The 23,267-nt window shown below is 43.9% G+C and overlaps 1 protein-coding gene across 2 annotated transcripts in view; it reads left to right on the plus strand.

The window, feature by feature from the left end:
• Positions 1-4,176, plus strand: part of LOC147032567 (plexin-A1-like) — a 424,700-nt gene extending 420,524 nt beyond the window's left edge. For both annotated transcript variants that reach the window (XM_085870308.1, XM_085870309.1), the window contains exon 33: positions 917-4,176. In XM_085870308.1, coding sequence (XP_085726434.1) covers positions 917-1,012 — 96 coding nt within the window. In that variant the 3' untranslated portion in view covers positions 1,013-4,176. The remainder of the gene's footprint in view (positions 1-916) is intronic.
• Positions 4,177-23,267: the final 19,091 nt, after the last annotated feature.

Consider the following 23,267-nt stretch of genomic DNA (forward strand, 5'->3'; position numbering starts at 1 on the left):
AAAACAAAATCTCCCACCACATCAAACACTGCATGCTCCACATTTAAGTTCCTGCTTATGCTGTGCCAGAACTGCAATTGGAGTGTCACAAATTCGACTCCGCGAGGAATCAAACCCAGCACCAAACAGCTCAGATGTGACTGATCTATCCCGCCACCCTAAACAAAGCTTTATGCAGAGAATGGCTTTAATTCTTTGATCTCCCTGTTATGGACCCGGCATGCTGACTTTGCACCACCTTGTTTCGCCACGTGATGATTACTTTTTGAAACTTGCGAATCAAAATACAGCGTACCTGAATTGGAATTTCTCTTGAGATTCACAGATATTCTCCTAACACCTCACAATGTGGAACATGTTTTCATGTAAATCTCTCTCTCTCTCTCTCTCTCTCTCTCTCTCTCTCTCTCTCTCTCTCTCTCTCTCTCTCTCTCTCTCTCTCTCTCTCTCTCTCTCTCTTTCTCTTTCTCTTTCTCTTTCTCTTTCTCTTTCTCTTTCTCTTTCTCTTTCTCTTTCTCTTTCTCTTTCTCTTTCTCTTTCTCTTTCTCTTTCTCTTTCTCTTTCTCTCTCTTTCTCTCTCTCTCTCTCTCTTTCTCTCTCTCTCTCTCTCTCTTTCTCTCTTTCTCTCTTTCTCTCTTTCTCTCTTTCTCTCTTTCTCTTTCTCTCTCTTTCTCTCTCTTTCTCTCTCTCTCTCTCTCTCTCCCTCTCTCTTTCTCTCTCTCTTTCTCTCTCTTTCTCTCTCTTTCTCTCTCTCTTTCTCTCTCTTTCTCTCCCCTTTCTGCCAGATTTCAGTGTTGGCACATATGCTTTACATCACTGCTAAGCTCTTCCCCCCACCCCCTCCCCTGCAATGCACAGTCATTATCAAGACCACTCTCTATTGTCTGTCTGGTCTTCTCTTCACCTTTTACCCCAGTTGCTGTTGGCTTTGGAGAAAGATGATCATGCCCGACGGCAACGTCTCGCTGCGAAACTACAGCAAGTCATCGCCTGCATGAGCTGGGAGAGCTGATTTAGAATGGAACACACCTTTCTATCCGGCAAGCTGGCCGACTGTTGAAAACCAAGACAATGGGTGTACTAAAACTGAGATGCTGCGAAGTTGGAGCCGAGAAACACAACATGACCAACCATGCGATGGTGAGATGATATAAAAATTTCTGACCTTTCTCCTTTGTCTTTTGCCTGGAGGTTTGACTGCACCGCAAGAGTCAATGAGACAATGAAACTGTTTAAACCTTCTCAACTCAACTCGCCAAGAAATGTCAGGATTTCTACCCTGCATCGACTTGTTGCACAAACAATTATGGCAATTTCGGAGACAGACTTGGACGTGTGCTTTTAAAGGCTCGTCTTCTGTAACTCCTGGAGTCAGTTTCACTCGCAGAAGGTTTTTGAAGTTACTTTTTCTTAGCTAATCCGTGCTGTGCATCATCCATTACCATCTGAAGAAAAGCTCTCGGACTGCACTCCTTCAGCACACCATCTTTTCTGTCTTATTTTGCCTTCTGGCCTGGATCACCAGAGACTACAATTTCAAAATGGATGTTCTGCAAAATAGCAAAGCATCAACCCTGGGTGACCAGCCCTCTCCTCTCATTGTTATGTTTGTTCACAAACTCAATCGTAAAAACAGTTCTCAGAGTAGTGAATTGTTGAGTCCCAAAGAGTAAGGCACCTGTACCCGTAAGTAGAAAATTTGTGTTTTGACCTATGTGACATAAGTGGACCTTTGATGCTGAGTTTCTCATGATGGTGCTTAAACTGGGACCAGACAGATATTTTAATGAAAATCATGAATTGTGATTTAATTTTCCAGCTATTACACATTCTTCCAAGATTATTCCTTTGCTATTGACTTACGGTGATTTTCCAAGAGGTGTACCCGGTCAACAACCAGGATGGTTCCTGGTATATGCCATTTGTTGTTGAGAGTTGTTCGGCACTTTCAAAAACTTTAAACACTTAGCATAAATACCCAAGTAATTACAAGTCGACTTTTATGTTCTTCTCAGGCTGCAAAGTGAATGGAAAGTGTTTTGTCACATTAAATGCTCCAATGGCAGGACTTGATGAGAGGGGGTAGAGAATGGATGCAACATTGGAAAGAAAGCAATGATGAGGGGAGAATAAAACCACAGAAACGACCAGCCGCGCACACACGGGTTCGACACAACATGGCACAGTTATTGCTTGCCTATAGCTGGTCCGGGTAGGAATTTGGCCAGGCTGCTTGGGATAAATCGCCCACTCCTTGACAAAAGACCCTGCGGGATCTTTAAAGTCCACCAGCGAATGCTTGCAGACTGGTCCCAAGCTAAACCTCCCTTCTGACAGATGGCGTCACTCCCAAACAACACTCATTGATGGATCGCCCCGCCTGAGAAATACCAAGGTGAGAATTTACAGTCGGATGGAGAGTCGAACCCAAGGTTCAACAGCAACAAAGGTGATTGCGTGACCTACGAGTTATCTGACACTTTGCGGTGTGAAAAGGGCACGTTACAGTACCTTTGCGGAATAATGTATTCAACAATAACTCCGGGCTATTTACATTACACCGAGCTGGTTTTGCTTAGAATGCCAGCTGAAAATTGTCCTCCAATGAAAAATGGCTTTCCATGGCCTTTTGGCTCTTCATTAAACCTACCTTGTCATCGCAGTCAGTTCTGATGCAATGTAAATGAAATGTTGTTGTCGTTGTTGTCCACAGGTACACCCACCTGTTGTTATATGAGCTGAAAGTTATCTATGATATCGCAGTTTATGATGGCATGATTTTTCCGCCTTTTGTTGTTCCACTCAGAATCTCTTCCAGAAATGAGTGAAATGTTTTTTTTTTTTTTTTTTTTTGTTTTTGCTGTTGTGCTTTAGCATTGATGGTGTTGTAAATCTATGCGGAATATCATGCGAAGAATACTGAACCACCCTTGTGCCAGATGTCCTTATGATTATAGTCATTTCCTTATGGGTTGCATATTGTTCTTTCAAAGCACTTGGAATGGCAACTGCTCCGCTACAATTTATTTTTCATTTTCTTTTTATAACTTTCAAACAATCTGCTCTCATGCTTTCACACAAGGGACTGTCAAATACGTGTGCCCTGCTTTATAAGGATCTTGGGAAGCTCCAGTCCGCAGCGGTACATTGCATCCGTAGTTTTCTCGGTATTCTGTGCTGCCATTTTCATCAGGGTGCTTGTGGCAAGAAAGGCCAACTTTTAAGGAGGAATTCTACAACGGATCCGTTGTGCTTCCGACCAAGTTGTGTGTGTACAAAGCACGGGTTTCTTTCTTTTGGTCTAGTTTTTTTTTTACAAGAGACTCATCTTTTTGTGGTGCTTGCTGCGTCCGCCCGAAGCGGCACATTTGATACATGGACGTTGTGACAGTTGCAATCCGAAGGAATATATAAGAAGGGAAAGAAAACTTTCACATGTGGTCAGATTACATGAAAAATGACAACTGAGAATCTGAAATGGCCTCTGGCTTCACTTCGATTCTTCCACTCCGGTTTGTCTGCTTTAAGTCCTCCTTTAGCAAGTCGTCGACCACCTTTGAGGTTGTGTTCCAACCGCTGTAGCCAAGCGAATTGAGCTTTGGCAATGGCTATTGATCATTATTACCCAGGTGTCAAACAAAAACGAAGTGACATATCGATGAGGACACCTGCAAGTTCGTTCTGAGGATGATGTGTACAAACAAAGCTAGATGTTTAATTTATATAGGTATGACATTTCTAAAGCATTTCAAAGCTTAATTAACTTGTAGATTGCACATTTCCTTGTTTACATTAGCTTTAGGTAGTGATTCAAATTTGCCAGGTAGATGCTATTTATTTTATTATTTATAACTATTCACCTAATTGGACAAACAGTTATACAAGGAGGGGCTCGGTTTGTGTGTATAGTGTCTGTGTATGCACAAATGTAGATTCTTTATAGATGACATTTTCTTTACATAACTCTTGGTTCACTGCTTGACTCCTGGTTTGGCAGTTGTGACAAAAACTGTCCACAAAGCAAGAAGGTATTCTGGCAAAACAAAAACAAATATTAGTGGTGTTGCTTAAAATGAGGAAATTCCATTTCCGTGAAAGTGTACAGTATGGGTGTATCGTCCATTATATTTGTACGTTGCATAACTGCATTATTTAAATAAACTACTTTGGACATGCTTCGAGCTGTTATGAATTGGTGATATGTTGTTAATGGAGTAAGACTGTAAGGAAGTGGTCTGATCAAATAGAATGGATGGATTCTGATGGATGCCAAGGTGTTTGATCAATGCTGAACCTGAATGTTCTGATGATTGCACATTGCAACGATAGGCAAACAAGGACAGATATAAAGAAGCGAGTAGGCGACATGGGTGGTCGCTATATAATTGCATACTAGTCATACAGTTTTTGACGGATCGGGCTGAAATTTTTAGACAAAGAGGTTGATTATAGTGCGCATAAAAGCGCAGAAACCGATTTTTGATTTTCGAAAAAAATATATATATATATAAATATTTTTCGGATTTTTTGGATGCTCAAAAGCATACAACTCGATCCTGGTATGAACCTACCAGTTAAGTTTCATCAAAATCGGTTGACTTCTCTGGCCTCCAGAGCTGTCCATTACATACATACAGACAGACGGAAAACCTGAGAATAACGGTAGTCCAGCGACCACCCAACAAAACAACAGCCTGGCGATTGTAAAAACATGGCAGAACGTCGAGCAAACTTATCTTCCTTGCGAGACTGCTCGCAAAACGCCTCCATGGAAACGTGGTGTCGAAGATCCGGGCTGCCGTAGTAACTACTCAAACGAGACTTCATGTGGCTTGGCATCGAGATGACCCGGCTGTGTCGGCTGTTGCATCTCATTGGGTCCAGATAGCTCGCATGGGGGTCCTGGCATTAAAACAGCAAGAATTAGCAGCCGAAGCTCCCTTAATGCAGCATTAATGGCATCCAAGGGACTATGACGACAAAGGTCTTTCTAGTACGAATGTTGTATTTGTTTAGGTGTTCTCTCTTCTGGGGGTCATTTTCATTTGTGACTGTTACTCTTCCCTTATTATAAGGGAAAATCCACACGTATTTTGAGCAAAGCTTGATGATGCCTCATACATCCCTCTTTTATCCCCTATTCTTTATCAAATTTCCTCCCAACTATTTTCATGTGTCAAATTTCCTTGTTATTGTTATTATCATTTTATTAATTATTACCTCAACTGGAACGTATTTCCAGGCAGCTTACGGGATTGCGCGTCGTCCGTCCGCCAGTCAGTCAGTCAGTCCGTCCACAAATACTTTCAACTTCTTCTCTGAAACTACACATGCTATCTTGATGAAACTTTACCACAACGTTCATCACCGTATATGCACCAAAGTTTGTTCATGGCATTAAAAAAAAATCAAGCCCTTAGGGTGTTCTATGAGGGTTACCCCCCAAAATAGGTATTTGCTTTCTTCTCAGAAAGTACAAATGCAATTCCGATGAAACTTGACCACAACCTTCATCACCCATGATGAACCAAAGTTTGTTCATGGCATTAAAAAAATCCATATGTATTTACTTTCTTCTCCGTTGTATATTTTGTGGGTCACCCATGCCGACCATTGGTTTCCTGGTTATCTTAGCCATCCGCTACCAGGTGAGCGCCCAGGGGTATTGCCCCTTTGTTTATTGTTATTATTCTGTCGAATGGCAGCATGTGCACACTGCAGGTTTGCATCATTACTGGAGGTGAGGCAATGCTGATGATGCATTGTCTCCTGCAGGTGAGAGCAGGAATTTGGAATTTAGCCATGGTGATGGCGATAACTAGGGCAATTTTTTTTAGTGCTCAAAAACGTGAAAACTTGCATTTATTTTGAACAATTAATGTTGCACGAAAAAGTAACTTCAAATCCATGCCCAGAGGCTACTGCAACGATCAATTTTCAATTTGTCATTTACTTATTAAATTCTCAAGGCGAGCAAGAAGGCAATGATACATTTTCATGAATTCAGCAATTATATGACATTTTAGAAGGTTTATAAAGTTAGCATTAAATCAAATCACTCAAATTCACGGTTCATTGCTGTGATTGTAATACACAGAAATATATTCCTCAACATTTTTGGGCGAGAAGTTACGGTCCTTCACTCGTAGTGTTTTTTAACATCGAAAAAGAGCGTTCAACGCTCACCGAAGTAACTTGACACTTTTACAACTTTGCATACAAACTTGGTGGAATGTCATCTCGTGCCAGATCCATGATCTGCTCTATGTCCTTGTTCTGCTCCAAACGTCTCTCCAAAATAACACGCTATCCCACATGGATCAGTGCCGAAGCTGAGTGATTTCAGATAGTTGAAAGCATCAGAGATCGTACACGTAGAACTTTGCCATTTAGTGACTTGCTCAATCAGGCAATTGCAGTCATGATCGATACTGAGCAAGTCCTTCACCAGGTGTTCTGACGCTATCACTACCTTCACTCTGGTAACAAGCAAACTATCACCTTGATATTCCCCAACAATTCTCTTGACTTCTGGCAAATTGTCAGCATAGTACTAAGCCGCATTTAACCAGCTTGCCCAGAGTGTTACGATGGGTTGAGTTGGGTATCCAACTGCGGCAAACTCCTCCTTAGGGTCTTCGTTCTTGACACCTCTTGACCATGGCAATCAGATTATCGACGTCAGAGAAGTGGGATGAAACCTTTTCGGTGCAGTTATGAAGTAGATACGCAGTACACATGACATGGAGTAGTCGCGGGTAGGTTTGCTTGAGGAGGCGTCGCTCAAGAGCTTGTTAATGTACCTTGCGTCTGCCACCTCTGCTTCATCGATGACCATAAATATGTTCTTCCCCCTGAGCAAGTTCTGGATCAGCAATATTTCTTTCTCTACCATTGATGCCACTCGCGGTCGGCAACAGGACTCTCTCTGAAGGTGCATTGTAGCCCATGAATTGGAATCGTGACTTAATCTCCGGATTATTGAGTTTGGAGAGAGGTATATCTGCTGAGAGAAAGCTCATAACTACTCGATCAACAAATTATTGTCCCTTGCTCACTTTCTCAGCTAGCAGCAATGTCTGTCGAGGTTCATTTTCAGCATCCTTGGCTCTCGTGTGTTTTGTACTGTCGCGATGGTTCAGAGCACTGGACCATCGTTCGTGGCACACGACTGTTGAACATAGCTTGCGGAACAAACTGTTCACAGAAGTTACTACTAACTCAGTTGGAAATTCTGCTGCATAAGCTCATACTTTTGCAATAAAAGAAGCAGCTTCCTTGGGCAGAATTGGCAAGTAAAGCTGGCTTGACGCCACGTGGCCGAGTATTTAGCAGATTTAGCCACTCAAGTGTGATTAACGCCGGAAGTTGCGCTTGCAATGGAAAAGTTGCAAATTGCACTAACGAAGAAAAGTGGCAAAAAAGTTGCGCTTATAACTCCCTCCCACTGCATCCTCAGGCAAAAAGAAAGCGATATCTTTGCGTTTCATGACATGGGGATCAGGTTAGGTATGGGAGCATGTGCCAGAACAGCGCGTCGCTGCGTCCACTTTCCACCGGTACTCCAGGGGCCTCCATCTGGCAATCCCCCAGGCAGATGCCAGGCCCATCCCCATCTCCTTGAGATGATGGTCAATCTGCTGCAACCACGAGGCAGGTGGTCGGCCCACTGGCCTCCTCCACTCATGAGACTCCGTCGCTGAGAGAATCTGGTGAGCAAGATCAGCGTCAGGAAAACGAGCCACATGTACATACAGCCACAACTGACGCTCACGGACTATGCAGGTAACAAATCTCATCCGAGTCTCTCTCAGCAACCGCTCGTTGGACACAAAATCCGACCAGCGATAGCCAAGGATTCTCCGAAGAGACCTGGTACCAAAGGAATTAAGTCTCCATCTCAGATCCTTGGTCAGAGTCCAAGTCTCGCATCCATAGAGCAAGACTGGAAGTACCAAGGACCTGAAGACTCAGACTTTTGTCCTGCCGCACAGGTACCGGCAGCGCCACACCCCATGATCCAGTGAATCCATGACTCCCCAGGCCCGACCCAGACGTCTATTGACCTCTGACTCACAGCCAGCAGAGACATGAATATCACTGCCAAGGTAAGTGAATCTCTCCATCACCTCAACATCCTCACCACAAACAGGCACAGACAGGACAGCAGCATCCAAGATGTCACCGAAAGCCTGGATCTTGGTTTTGACCCAAGAAACCCGTAATCCCAGCGGCTCCGACTCCTCATTCAGCACCTCGAGGGCCCCCAAGAGGATGTCTAAAGTCTCCGCAAAGATGACTGCATCATCTGCAAAATCAAGGTCCGAGGTTGCCACTGACAAACCAGACATAATCTGCCAAACAGAAACTTTCCTCTCCCAAGACGTGTCTGACTCCCAAGTATCTCTCCCTGGCTACTCCCTCCTCCGGTTTGACAGACCTGAGCCTCGCCCTGGTGGAGGAGTTGCTCTCTTCATCAAAGACTCTATTCCTCACTCTCCATGCACTGCCCTCACTCCCCCACACCCCCAGGAATACCTCTGGCTATGGCTTCCCCTCAACTCCCACCTCATGTTTATATGTGTACCGTACCGTCCACCTAACAGTGATGACTCCATCTACACCTCACTATCTGAAAACATGGACCAACTTCTATCTTCTCATCCAAATTCTCACTTCCTCATATGTGGTGACTTCAATTGTCATCATGCCAGTTGGCCAGGTGTGGGTACCTCTCTCACCTGTCATGGCACCTCACCAAAAGCTTTCTGCGACTCATTGGGACTGACTCGATCGGTCAACTTCCTGACCCGGATCTCAACCAATGGTACTCCATCTGTTCTGGATCTGATTTTGACAAATTTCCCTGACAATATCTGCTGCTCTTCCTCCGATCCAATCGGTTCTTCTGACCATGTCCTTGTCAAAGTGGACATCTCTCTGGCTATTATCAGAGAACCACCTCACCGCCGTCGAGTCTGGCATTTCACTCAGGCTGACTGGCAGGGTCTCCGAGCAGCCATCAAACTTGTAGACTGGTCTCCTATCTCTAATTTCTCCAACATCAACTCATCTTGGGAATTCTTTCAAAGAAACTTGCTCTCCCTCATGCACAGATTTATCCCCTCTCGTCTTCAGTTGTCCTACCCTTCCTCCCACCCTTGGTTCACTGAAGCTTGTGGTGAAGCAGTTGTCCTGAAACAACTTGCCTTTGCCTCATGCAAAGCAAACCCAACTGAGGGCAATCTCAGTTCCTTCCATAAAGCTCGGAACAAGTGTGCATCAACCCTCAGGAGAGCCAGAAAACAACATCTTTCTCATCTCAAGTCTGAACTCTCAAACCTCTCTCTCCCTCCTCAAAATCCTGGTGACATCTATTCAAATCTGTTTCTGGTGTATGTTCCCCCTCCATCCCCTCCCTTACCTCAAATGGCAGCACTGCTGATACCGCACGTGATAAAGCTGAATGCCTAAACTCGGTGTTTGCAGCTAAATCTTGTGTCCAAAACCCATCACTTTCTCCACCCACTTTACCCAGTCGCACCCATCTGTCCCTGGACTATGTGTCCTTTTCTCCTGACAAGGTGGAGAGCTTGCTGTGAAACTCAGATTCTGCAAACGGTCAAGACAGCATCAGCCCACGTGTCCTCAATGCCTGTTCTTCTGCTCTTGCTCACCCTCTCTCTGTTCTATTCACCCTCTCATTTGCCCAAGGCCATCTGCCATCTGCTTGGAAATCAGCAAACATCACTGCCCTGCAAAAAAAAGGTGCAAAAACAGATCCCTGCAACTACAGACCAATCAGCCTTCTCCCAATCATCAGCAAGGTTTTGGAATCCATCATCGCGTCAGACATCAAATCCTTCCTCTTCTCCAATGGTTTGATGTCTGATCATCAATTTGGTTTCAGACCAGGTCACCCTACCCTGGATATGCTGCTTCTGCTCTCCCAACAATGGATGGAGGTCCTAAATGCCAAACAGGAAATCCGAGCCGTATCCCTGGATATATCACATGCTTTTGAGACAGTCTGGCACCCTGCCTTGCTCACCAAACTCTCTTCCTATGGTATCCAAGGCCATATACACTCATGGCTCACAGACTTCCTCTCCTGTCGCAGTCAAAGTGTGGCCCTAAATGGAGTTCTTTCATCCCCTCTTCCTGTCCAGGCTGGAGTTCCTCAAGGTAGCGTTCTGGGCCCTGTTCTTTTATAGTTTTCATTAATGATCTCTCCGACTCTCTGGAAAATCCTCCATATCTCTTTGCTGATGACTCCACCCTCTGCCGTACCATCGGTCATCCCTCAGACCGGCAAGCAGCAGCTTCTTCGCTCACTGCTGATCTGGGTAAAATCACAAACTGGTCCAACACGTGGAACATGTCTTTCAATCCGGACAAATCTCACACTCTCACTATGTCTCTTTGAAAGGACCATTTAGAAACCCCCCCATTCCACTTTCTCAACAATCCTCTGGAAGAAGACTTTTCTTTCAAGCTTCTGGGTCTCACTATCTGCCATGACCTTTCCTGGGAAAGCCACATTTCAAACCTCGCCTCCAAAGCCAGTCGCCGACTGGGAATCCTCCGTCGTGCAAGGTCCTTCCTCGGCCCACCTGAGCTCATGACCACTTACAAAGCTTTTGTCCGCAGCCTGATGGAGTACTGCTCTCCCCTCTGGGCTGGTGCTCCTGCCTCCCACCTTTCTCGGCTTCACGCTGTAAAAACCAAGTCATTTCGGATCATTGGCATCTGCTGCAATGAGGCTGAGTCTTTGGGCTTCTCACTCAATCACCGCAGGTTGGTCTGTGGTCTTTCTGTGTTCTACCTTCTCCTCTCCAGCCTAGCCCCCCTGCTCTCTCTGTGATTTCTCCCCACCATATTTCCACAGGGCGCTCAAGGTCCGCCAACAACCCCCTTCTGGTAAAACTACCAAAATCATGAATCACTGCTCACCTTCACTCTTTCATTCCTCTTTTTTCCTGCCTTTAGAATAAACTCCCTCACTCTATTCATTCCCATTCTTCCCTCCAGGCCTTCAAAACAGCTGTTCACCACCACCTATTATCATCCCCCATCCAAATCCTCGATCTTTTCTACCCCCGATAATCCACCCAAGCCCACCTCCTTCATATTCCCTGCTTTCCTTCCTGAAAGTCCCTGTAATGTCCATCTTCTATTCCCCATGTTCCCCATCCCATCCCTCTCCCTTCCACAGATCTCCAAATGTCTCTGTTCCCCACTGTTTTGTCCTTCCCACTCCCTCCCTCCCCCCCATCTCATGCCCCCCTTGATGTGCGTTGTGTGTTTGCTCTCATACGAGCCTCGACAAGGTATACAAAAAAAAAAAATTGAGGTTGGATTTCATTCTATAACTCACAACGTGCACTGGACCTTGTGTCACTGTTTGAAGAAAACAAAACGTCATTTGCAGTCATAAAAACAGGTGGACAATTTTCCTTCCTCATTACCATTGCTGAAGGAGAGAGTATTGCGTTTGGGTCCGATTGTTACTTGGCGAAAATTTTTTTCGCTAAGTATGTTGGTCTGTCTTGTTTGTTTGTGTTTGTTACTTACGAAATCTAAAGATTTCGTCAGTATATTGATGACTTCCGTCCTCTGTTTGTGTGTTTCTGTGTTTGTGTTTGTGTGTGTGTTTGTTTGTGTGTGTGTTTGTTTGTCGGCACGATAACTCGAGAACGGAAGAAGCTACCAATGTCAAATTATACCACGTGATTCAGGAGGGTGATGGCTCGTGCTGATTAGATTTTGGTCAAAATCGGTCAAAGGTCAAGGTCACAGTGAGGTCAAACATAATTCCGTAAATTCATGTGGAGAAATGGAGTATTTTTGCTTCGCTCGACGTTACGAGTTCGTTTTAACTTCGATTTTAATTTTGTCTTCGGTTTTTGCGATCGCTTAGGACGCTTAACACTCATTTTGTTGTCGAAATTCTGGTAAAAATCGGATGTTTTGGAGACGTTTCAAGATTGCATAAAAAAATATTTCACTCGCCGCGTCATGGCTCGTCACATGGTGCAGCGCGTCGAGCAGACGCAGCGTTGTCACGTAAAGGTTTTGCATGTGCACGCTGATGGTGTTTTTGATAAAGATGGTGTTTAAAAGTTAATTTTTTTATCCCAATAAAGGTTATTGTCGCATGCCTGACTTGCTAAGCCAGCGGATTATGTAAAGATTGTTGGTGGATGGCCGAATATTACCGTTTTGTGACTTTGATAAAATAATATGAAATAATTGCGTGGAGAAATGGAGATTTTTGCTTCGGTTGACATTACGAGTTCGTTTTAACTCGGATCGCAATTCTGTTTTCACTGTTGGTAACGGTTAAGTATGCTTAACACTCGGTTGTTGAAAGTCTGGTAAAAATCGGATGTTTTATGAGATTTATGTCGGGTGTCGTATCTGAGGCTTAACCGAATATTATGCTAATGAGGGGTATTGTAACACACGGCATTACACGCTCGTTTTAAAGTCAATTTCAATCCTGTCTTCAATTTTGGTAACGGTTAAGTGTATGCTTAACACTCGGTTGTCGAAATTGTGGTAAAAATCGGATGTTTTATGAGAGAAGTTTGGTTCAAAATCATCGTAGAACCTTCTGGTTTGCGTCGCTACCTTCTCCAGCGACAGCTTTTATTAGACAAGGTCAGAGGTTAAGTTGACAATTTCGTAAGTACCAGTCTATGTCTGGTTGTTTGTCTGTCTGTTTGTTTGTCACACAATTTTTGGCCACAGTTTTAAAGCAATCATTCTGAAAATTTCGTGTATGTAGTTGACCGGCCACAGACAGCAACCCATAATTTTGGTGAAGATCAGAATCCGGATCCAGATTAGAGAATTTTTTTCAGTGATTCTTCACCATTGAGAGATGGGGCTAAAAGTGATATCTAGCACAATATCTCAAAAGGTTATCGATGGAGTCACATGAAACTTGTTGGACAGGTTGGGAGTACTACGAGGAAGGATTTATTCCATTTTGGTGAAGATCCGAATCAAGATCAGGAAACAAGAATTATTTAATATTTAAGTGATTCTTCACCATTGAGAGATGGGTCAAGAACGATATTGCATGATATCTCAAAAAGTTGTGGATGGATTCTGACGAAACTTTGTGGACAGGTTGGGTGTGAGAAAAGTAATAATTGATTCAATTTTTATTAGTCCAACAAAATTTAAATGTGCATTTCAATAAAATGGACATGATCAAAGCTTTTCAACTTGCACTCCTCAGGATAAAACCGCAAGCAGATGAAGAAGAAGCACCGTTGATTGGTTGAGAGAAAGAAAGGACGGGATTACCGATTTGTTCAATATATATACAGTATGTATGTATGTGTGTATATATATATATATATATATATATATATATATATATATATATATATATATATATATATATATATATATATATATATTGATGATCTGTGTTCGACACCCATTACCAAAAAGAGCACCCATGATGGTCTCAATTTCAGAATGGAGTTTATCTGTGGAGCAGATCTTTCTTGCTCTATTGACCGAGATACCAATCAATCCAATCTTGTATCTAGAGGAATGGTAAGAGTCCGACCTAGTATACTGTCTTGTAAAAGTAGACTTACAGTAGACTGCTTTTATAAGCGTCGGCCGATTTCTCAACGAAGACATCCAAGAAGGGATGTGCAACGCCCGAGCGTTCCATCTCTAAGGTGAACTCTCGGGATGGGCGGAAAGAGTTCAGGTATGCCAAGAAGACTTTACATGCTGAGATTTACTCAAGGACAGCAAATATGTCATCTACATACTGGTAATAGATAGAAGGGGGTTGAACTCCAGCATGTAGATCTGAAAAGGCACGTTTTTCACAGTAACCCTCAAAGATGTTTGCCAAGACGAGGCCAAGAGGGGAACCATTCACTACACCATCAATCTCATTGTACAACGAATCATTGAAACTGAACTCGAGAGAACGGGTCGTCATATTCCTTAATTCAATGAAGACAGACTCGGAGATCGGTGGAGGTGTCAAGTCACTATGATACAGAAGTTGCACGCAGATTTCGATCACTTCTGTCAGTGCGACATTTGTCAATAGACTGGCTATATCTTATGAGCACATTGTGGAATTCTCGTTTAGGTGTGTGACGGACCGTATGGCATTGGCGAAGGTGAAGGAATCCGCAATTGCATGTTCTGAGACACTGCCCAATGCTGGCTGCAATAGTTCACATAACTTCTGGCAAGTTCATGCTGTGCAGAGCTGTGTTCCAAAGAGGAACACTATCTTTTTGAGTTTTTGCAGACCATACATCCGAGGTCTTTGCGATCTGACAGGTCTAAAATTGTCGTAAATCTCCTTAGAGAGGTGTCCTCATTTGCAGAGTTGCAATAGTCTTTTCGCCATTTATTTCTCAAAATGAGATGTGTGGTCACGTTCAGTTGCATTCCCCAGGTGTTGGAACTTGGTCACGTCACTCAAAATCACAGCCGTTTTCTCAATGTAGTCACTCTTATTCAGAATAACCATGCTGGAGCCTTTATCTGGTCTGCGAATCTGGATTTTCATCATCATTATTCATGATGCTCCATGGTTCCACCAATCAGGTAATCCCGTACTTTCTTACCCTCTACCAAACATTGAAGACATTACATTGCAACTTCTTCATCTGATCGTGGTTTATCCTGAGGAGTGCAAGTCGAAAAGCTTTGATTATTGTCTACTTTATTGAAAAGCATATTTAAATTCTGATTCAATTTTGGTGAAGATCCGAATCCGGATTCAGATAGGATAATTATTTAATTTTTAAGTGATTCTTCACCATTGAGAAATGGGGCTAAAAACGATATTGCATGATATCTCAAAAGGTTGTGGACGGATTCAGATTAAACTTGGTGAATAAGTTGGGTGTATCAGGTCAGGTCAGGTATGGGAGCATGCACTGGAGCAGCGCGTGACTGTGTCCACTTTCCGCTGGAACTCCAGGGGTCTCTGTCTGGCCATCGCCCAGGCAAATACCTGGCTAATCCCCATCTACCCTACATGCTGATCAACCTGCTGCAACCACGAGGCACGTAGTCGGCCCATTGGCCTCCTCCACTCACGAGGCTCCCTCAGTGAAAGAATCTGGTGAGCAGGATCAGCATCAGGAGAACGAGCCACATGTCCATACAGCCGCAGCTCATGCTCACGGATTATGCACGTAACAAATCTCATCCGAGTCTCTCTCAGCAACCGATCATTGGACACAAAGTCCGAACAGCGATAGCCAAGGATTCTCCGAAAAGACCTGGCACCAAAGGAATTAAGTCTCAATCTCAGATCCATGGTCAGAGTCCAAGTCTCGCATCCAGAGAGCAAAACTGGAAACACCAAGGACCTGAAGACTCGGACTTTCGTCCTCCCGCACAGGTACCGGCAGCGCCACACCCCATGATCCAGTGATTCTATGACCCCGCCCCCCCCCCAGGCCCGACCCTGATGCCTGTTGAGCTCTGACTCACAGCCAGCACAGACATGAATATCACTGCCACGTGAAGTGAATCTCTCCATGACCTCAACATCCTCACCACAAACAGGTACAGACAAGATAGCAGCATCCAAGATGTCACTGAAAGCCGGGATCTTCGTTTTGACCCAGGAAACCTGTAATCCCAGCGGCTCCAACTCCTCATTCAGCACCTCGAGGGCCCCCAAAAGGAGATCTAAAGTCTCTGCAAAATTGACTGCATCATCTGTAAAATCAAGGTCAGAGATCTTGACCTTCCCAAACGATGCACCGCAGCTTTATCTCTCCGACATCCTCCCCAGAATCCAGGGCATACAAGCGCTGAAAGGTCTGGGAGCCAGTGCACACCCTTGGCAAACTCCTGTGGCAACTTGAAAGAAGTCAGAGATGGTACCACCACATCTCATAACACTCTCAGTACCAGAGTGTAGTTCAGACATCAGATCAATCAGTTTTGTTGGCACAGCATGAAGACCAAGAATCCTCCAGAGGGCATCCCAATTCACTGAATGAAACACTTTACAGAAATCAACATAGGCTGCAAGCAGCCCCTGCCGAAACTCTTGACTGCATTCAGTGAGAACCCAAAGAGCAAGGATATGGTCAATCGTTGACCTCTTTGGTGGAAAGCCTGACTGTTCTGGATGCTGATGCTCAAGCAGATTGTGGTGAACACTATCAACAATTATCCGAGCAAAGACCTTGTCCAGCACTGAGAGCAGCGTCACTGCTCAGTAGTTGTTGCAGTCTTGGCGATCACCCTTCTCTTTCCAGAGAGGTACAACAAGGCCCCTCATCCAGTCAGTTGGGATGATGCCTGTGTTCCAGGCAGAGCACAGAACTGCATGCAACGACATGAGTTCAGCTTTTCCACCAGTCTTGAGAAGTTCAGCATGGATGCCACAGATCCCTGGAGCTTTACCGCATATTAACCGGTTCACCGCAGCCCGTGTTTCCACAAACGATGGTGGACCACAGTTGATTGGAGGGTCAGCAATAGGGATAATAACACCCCTGACACACAACTAGACAGCTGTTGGATCAGCATGGTACAGCCACTCAAAGGTGCCTTCACTTCGAACTCCTCTGTCAAGAGCCTCCCACTCTCTTCTCTAACTGCAGTACACCGAGGGATGGGCTTGGAGGAACGCAATGCGTGAATTCGCCTGCAAGTAGGGCGAGAATCACTTTACCACAGGTGATGCTCTACCCCCTCACAGATTCCTCGCACATCAGCCTCCTTGTCCACCCTTAGTGCACGTACAGTTTTACGCCTCAACTCCCTGAACAGCTCAGCTCTGGCCTTGTGACTCTCGTCAATAGTATCGAATGTCCCTTGAAAGAAAAAAAATCTTTTTCGCCCTCCGGTGAGTTCCAAGAGATCCACCGGCAAATTCAAGGATGGTGATCTTCAAGGCACTCCACAAATCTTCAGGATCTTCAACAGCACCCAGACTCCCCAAATGTCCACTCAGCCTGTTCACAAACTCCTCAGCTACCCTCTTATCATTGAGCTTGCCAACATCCAGCTTCAGCTGGGATGGTACCATTCTCCTGGATTTAAGATGCAACTTTAGAGTTGCTACAACAAGCCTGTGGTCAGTATTGAGGAACTGAGCACTCTGGTAGACCCTGCAGTTCTGGATCATCATCCAGTGATCATCAACGAGCACATGGTTAATCTCCTTTGCCCCACCACCAGCATTGCAATACCAAATCCAGCGATGAGCTTGTGGGCGCTGAAACCATCAACCAGCCACCCTAAGTCCATGACTTCTTGCAAAGTCAAGGAACTTAGTGCTATTCTGGTTCATAGTTCCTGACCCATGGGGACCAACACATGTCTCATAACCATCCCCATCAGTTCAAATCGATGCATTGAAATCCCCCAAGACTAGAAGAGTTTCTCACCTGGGGCACGAATCAACCACAGACTCGAGTGTGGCATAGAATGCATCCTTCACGGTGAGATCACTCACCTCAGTTGGAGCATAGACAGAGACCAGGGAAATGACACCCAAGGAGTGACGAATCCTTTGTCCCCATAATACGCTCGTTGACCGGTGTTACCTCAATTATCATTGGAGTCAGCTTATTGGACACAGCTACATCAACTCCTTGGGAATGGTAACCATCAGAGCGACCAGACCATAGTTGGTGTACCCACCCACCATGATCTCGACGCAATCCTGTCTCCGAACCTCAGAGAGTGCTGCAATACCGATGTCAACACGCTTGAGCTCAGATAATAACATACGGGTGATCATCCTCTCTTAGGGAGAGGACATTCCAGGCAGCCACCCGAAGCCTCAGGCAGCCTCAGGTTAACCCAAGGAGACCGCCGTCTGGTGGATGACACCTCAACACCACCCCGACACATACTACCGGAATCTGACCCAGGAAGGTTAACCCATCGTATTCCTCCTATCATCAAAGATTGGGGGTCCCAAAGGCTTTGCCCCAATCCCATCATCTGGTGAGCTGCCCTGTGAAGGGCAGCTGCACAGGAGGTACTCCCATGGAGTGAGTTTTCAGATTTTTTGGTGCTTTTCGTATGTTTTGCGGAATGAAGTTTTGCGGTTCTACTGTGGCCGGAGTGCAAATCCTGCCACCAACCTCCTATAAAAAGTAACCCAACTGAAGGAGGACGTCCGCAGACACAGTTGAGCACTAGATATGGATGGTTATTGGCTCACAACGAGCTCCTCCGCCCTTTGACAGGTTTTGCTTTTAATCCTGCTGGGTGCCCATATCGTACACCCTCCTCACCTAGAATCGTGGTGCGTGAGACTGTTTAGTCACTGACAACGCGACTATGAAACAGGTTAGTACAGATTTGCATGGTACCTGTAGCAAGTCACAGATCTAATGTGACCTGACCTGACACACATGGGTGTGTGTCAAGGACAAATTGTTTCGATTTTTGTGAAGATCTCAATCCGGATGTGGATCCGAGAGTTTTTCAAGTGATTCTTCACGACTGAGAGATGGGGGAAAAACTGTGTATTGCATGAGATCTGCAAAAGTTGTGGACGACTTGTGACAAAACTTGGTGGATGAGTTGATTGGATGACAAGAACAAGCCAATTCGATTTTGGTTGAGATCTGGAATAATATCCAACCTATCAGTGACATACAAAATGTAAACTATTCAGCCTGGAGGAGGTATGTGCTCTACTGAGAAGATCAGAATCCGGATCTGGATCTGATCATTTTTAAGTAATTCTTCACCATTGAGAGATATAGCCAAAAACGATATATCGCTCAATATCTCAAAAGGTCATGGATGGATTCGGATGAATCTTGGTGGACAGATCGGGAGTGTGACAAGGACGAATCGATTCAATTTTGGTGAAGATCCAAATCTAGTTTGAGATACGAGAATTATTTAATTTTTAATGATGCTTCGCCATTGAGATATGTGGCAAAAAAAGATATTGCATGATATCTCAAAAAGTTGTGGACGAGTTATGGCAAAACTCGGTGGATGAGTTGGTTTGGAGACAAGAGCAAGCCGATTCGATTTTGGTTAAGATTCAGATCGAACCTATCAGTGGCATACAAAATGTAAACTATTCAGCCTGGCGGAGATATGCGCTCTACCGAGTGCCATTCCATTTCACAAAGTTGTCACTGAGTGATTTTTTTTTCATTTGTCTTTTTGTCTGTCTGTTTGTTTGTTTGCACAGAACTTTCGTATTTTTCTCCACAACCGCTTATCCGATTGAGACGAAATTTTCACCATTGGTGCCACTACTCATGTAGAATGTTTTAATGATAATTATGACATCATACGTCACCTGGTGTGGCAGCCATGTTGGAAAACGAAAAAACTTTGGACCTCTATCTCTAAAACCGCACTGAAAAAAATTGAAACTTAGCATATGGCAAGTCCTCCTCATGGAGAATAAGCTTGATTTTTTTTTTAAATGAAATCATAGGTGCCTTCCTTATGACGTCATCATTGCATATGTTGAACACTACATCTGAACAGTATGAAAATCTGTGAGTCATCTCAGGATAAAATGGTCCACAGAAAATAATTTGATGATGTGATTCGGCAGCCATATTGTTAATAAAAAAACTTTCAAAAATCTTCTTCTCTTAAGTGGCTGAATAGATCGAGGTGAACCTTTACATGTATGACCGCCCGTCCATGAGGAACAAAAGTTTCACACATATGATATTATAGGTCACATGGATTGGCAGCCATATTGGATTTACCCTAAAACTTGTTTAAAAAATATCTTCTTTTCCAGAACGGCCGGACAAATCGAGGGGAAACGTCACACAAACTTTCCACAAGCCATGGGTGTACAAGTTTGTTAAGGAATTATTGATATGTCACATGGTTTGGCAGCCATATTGGATTAAAGAAAAATATTATATAATGTTTTCTCTGGAACTGTTTAATCAATCAACGTGAAACTTATCATTTATGATCTAGTAGTGATTGGAAATACATGTTTTAAATTTCAACTTGATTGGACGAATGGTCAGGCAGCCAGAGTTATTTAATATTTTTGATTTGGGTTCTTTTTTTATACGTATTAGTACGGGCATGTAGGTGCGTGCCCGTAGGTGAGTGCCAGTATGTGCAGCCCTCTCTCGCCCCTCTCTCTTGCCCCTCTCTCTCGCCCCTCTCTCTCGCCCCCTCTCTCTCGCCCCCTCTCTCTCGCCCCCTCTCTCTCGCCCCCTCTCTCTCGCCCCCTCTCTCTCGCCCCCTCTCTCTCGCCCCCTCTCTCGCCCCCACTCTCATCCCCCTCTCTTGCCCCCCACTCTCACCCCCTATATCGCCCCCTCTCTCTCACCCCCTCTCGCACCCCCTCTCTCTCCCCAACCCTCTTGCCCCCTCTACCCCCCTAGTCTCGCCCTTCCTCTCTCCCCTTCCTCTATCGCCCCCACTCTCATCCCCCCTCTCCCATCCCCCTCTCTCGCAGATATTGGTCGACAGATAAATGGCCGTAACTTGGGAACTGCTCGTCCGATTAATATCAAACCTCGAAAAGGCACATCCGCGGGTCCCCGGCAATATTCCTGGCAAGTTTCAATCAGATTGGACCGTCAATCGTGCAAAAAATAAATAAATAAATAAATAAATAAACATTAATTGTGACGTCATTTATGATGTCATAGCACCGTGTCTTGTCATTGGTCAACAGATAAATGGCTGTAACTTGGGAACTGCTTGTCCAATTAATATCAAACCTTCAAAAGGCACACCAGCGGGTCCCAAGCAATATTCCTGGCAAGTTTCAATGAGACGGACCATCAATCGTGCAAAAAAAATTTTTTTTAGAATAAAAAATAAATAAATGAGCATTAATTGTGACGTCATTCGTGATGTCATTGCACCGTGTCTTGTCATTGGTCGACAGATAAATGGCCGTAACTTGGGAACCGCTCGTCCGATTGATATCAAACCTCGAAAAGGCACATCCGCGGCTCCCTGGCAATATTCCTGGCAACTTTCAATCCAATCGGACCGGTGGTCGTCCGGTAATTAATAATTTGGGGAAAAAAGTGGCATGATAAGGTGAGAAGGTGGAATGACACCTTCAGCTGCCATATATACACCTTTTCAACACTGAAAAAGCAGTAAAATGGCCGTAACTTGGGAACCGTTCGTCCGATTGACATCAAACCTCGAAAAGGTACATCTGCGGGGCCCCGACAATATTCCTGGCAAGTTTCAATCAGATCGGACCGGCGGTTGTCGAGAAACGGCACTCGCAGACAGACACACACACACACACACACACACACACACACACACACACACACACACACACACACACACACACACACACACATTACTGGAATTATAGATAGATAGGTATTTTTGCGAATAAGGCTCACTTGGCTGTTCCTGGATGGATTTGAGGGTAGAGAAGTAGTAGCTGAAATACGAATCCTATGCAAGTTCTTCCTGATGTATGTACCTCCTGACTGTACCTTTATGGTCTTCCATTTGATTTGAATTGAATTTATTTTCATCCCATTCCAAATTTAATTGAATAATAATGAAAAAGACGTCACGGGTCAGGGTCAGGTGTCCGGTCAAAGTGGGGTTTCATCAAAGTGGGACGTCTTGGTACCTGTTCATCACTGCCAGCAGTTATAAAGTGACAGTTCTAATTATGTCTATTGTTAATTACATCACACACCAGTGCACAAACACCACATAAAACTACACAAACACCATACAAAACGAGTTCTGGCGAGGGTCTGCAATCTCTGATTGCTGTTTTTCTTGTTTGGTTTTATTTTGGAGATCTCAGTGGTATGTAAATAATAAATTAATGGAATAACCATTGATCAAATGCACTATAATGCACAGTGAAGTGCTGCTCCCACACAACTGATATGCATTTGTTTAGGGGCATTCAAATGTAAAATTAATACAAAAATGATCACGACATTTTATACTTTAAATCACTTAATTTAACAAATTGTTTAAAATCTGAAGATTCAGTTGCCATTTCAGGAAGAAAAAGAATAAGTTGGTTTGACAGTTTGTACTCTCCTGATTTCAAATTACATAGATATAAAAATGATTTAAAATGTTCGTAAAAAGGGGGTAATGCTCCTGGACTCACCTGGTAGAACCAGGGAGCCACTGGTATGCGTGGATGACTCACAAGATATGTAACGGAGAACAAAGGAAATACCTATTTTGGAGGATCAAACTTGGACCCACTTTGACCCCGGTAGACCCCATTAGACCCTAATTTTTTTTCATGCCGTGAACAAACTTTAGTACATTACGGGTGGTGATTGTTGTTGTCAAGGTTCATTAAAAGTCGTGTTTGTAGTTTCGGAGATGAAGTTCTGAGTGTTTACATACCGCCCGACTGCTAAATGCTCCCCTGAACTATAATCCAGGTGAGCTAGAAATGAACAATAAAATTATTAACACACGAAACTGCGCTGATGGTTAGTTAATATGATGACTATGATTAATACACAAGATGGCGATGACAAATTCAGGACGGATGGTTTTGTGAAGCAGTATGTTGATGTTTTAGAACACTGTTTTATGCTATATTTAATTTGTATAGTTTTATACCCATTACGAGCTGAGGTGTACACGGCGTTGCCTGGGATAAATTTCACATGATTCCCCCAGTTTAAATAAAATAAAGTTTAAGACAAAAGGCTGAATTTGGTTGAATGTTTGTGTTTTATTTCTGCGGAGATTTTTAACCTCCGCCATCTTCGAAGATGGATGGAGGTTACTGTTTTCACCCCTTTCTGTTTGTTTGTTTGTTTGTTTGTGAACAGTATTACGGAAAAACTCCTCAACAGATTTCGACGAAACTTGGTGGGGTGGTTCGGTATGGTCCAAGGATCATGCCATTAAATTTTGGAATTGGTCCCACCCCCCCAAAAAAAAAAATTGTTAGAGAAAAATTTTTTTTTTTTTGCATTTCTACATGTTTTAAATGATTTCCAACTGCCCCCCAAATTTTTTTTTACCCCCCCCCAAAAAAATAGAGAATTTTTTTTTTGCATTTCTACATGTTTTAAGTGATTTCCAACGCCCCCCAAAAAAAAATTGTTAACCCCCCCCAAAAATTGTTAGAATTTTTTTTGCATTTCTACATGTTTTAAGTGATTTCCAACCCCCCCCCCAAAAAAAAATGTTACCCCCCCCCCAAAAATTGTTTGAGAAAAAAAAATTTTTTTGCATTTTTACATGTTTTAAGTGATTTCCAACCCCCCCAAAAAAATTGTTACCCCCCAAAAAGTTATTTTTTTGCA

This window comes from Eptatretus burgeri, chromosome 2 (assembly GCF_056783735.1).
Source record: "Eptatretus burgeri isolate ZD-2024b chromosome 2, Ebu_testis_v1, whole genome shotgun sequence".
Taxonomy (NCBI): Eukaryota; Metazoa; Chordata; class Myxini; order Myxiniformes; family Myxinidae; genus Eptatretus; species Eptatretus burgeri.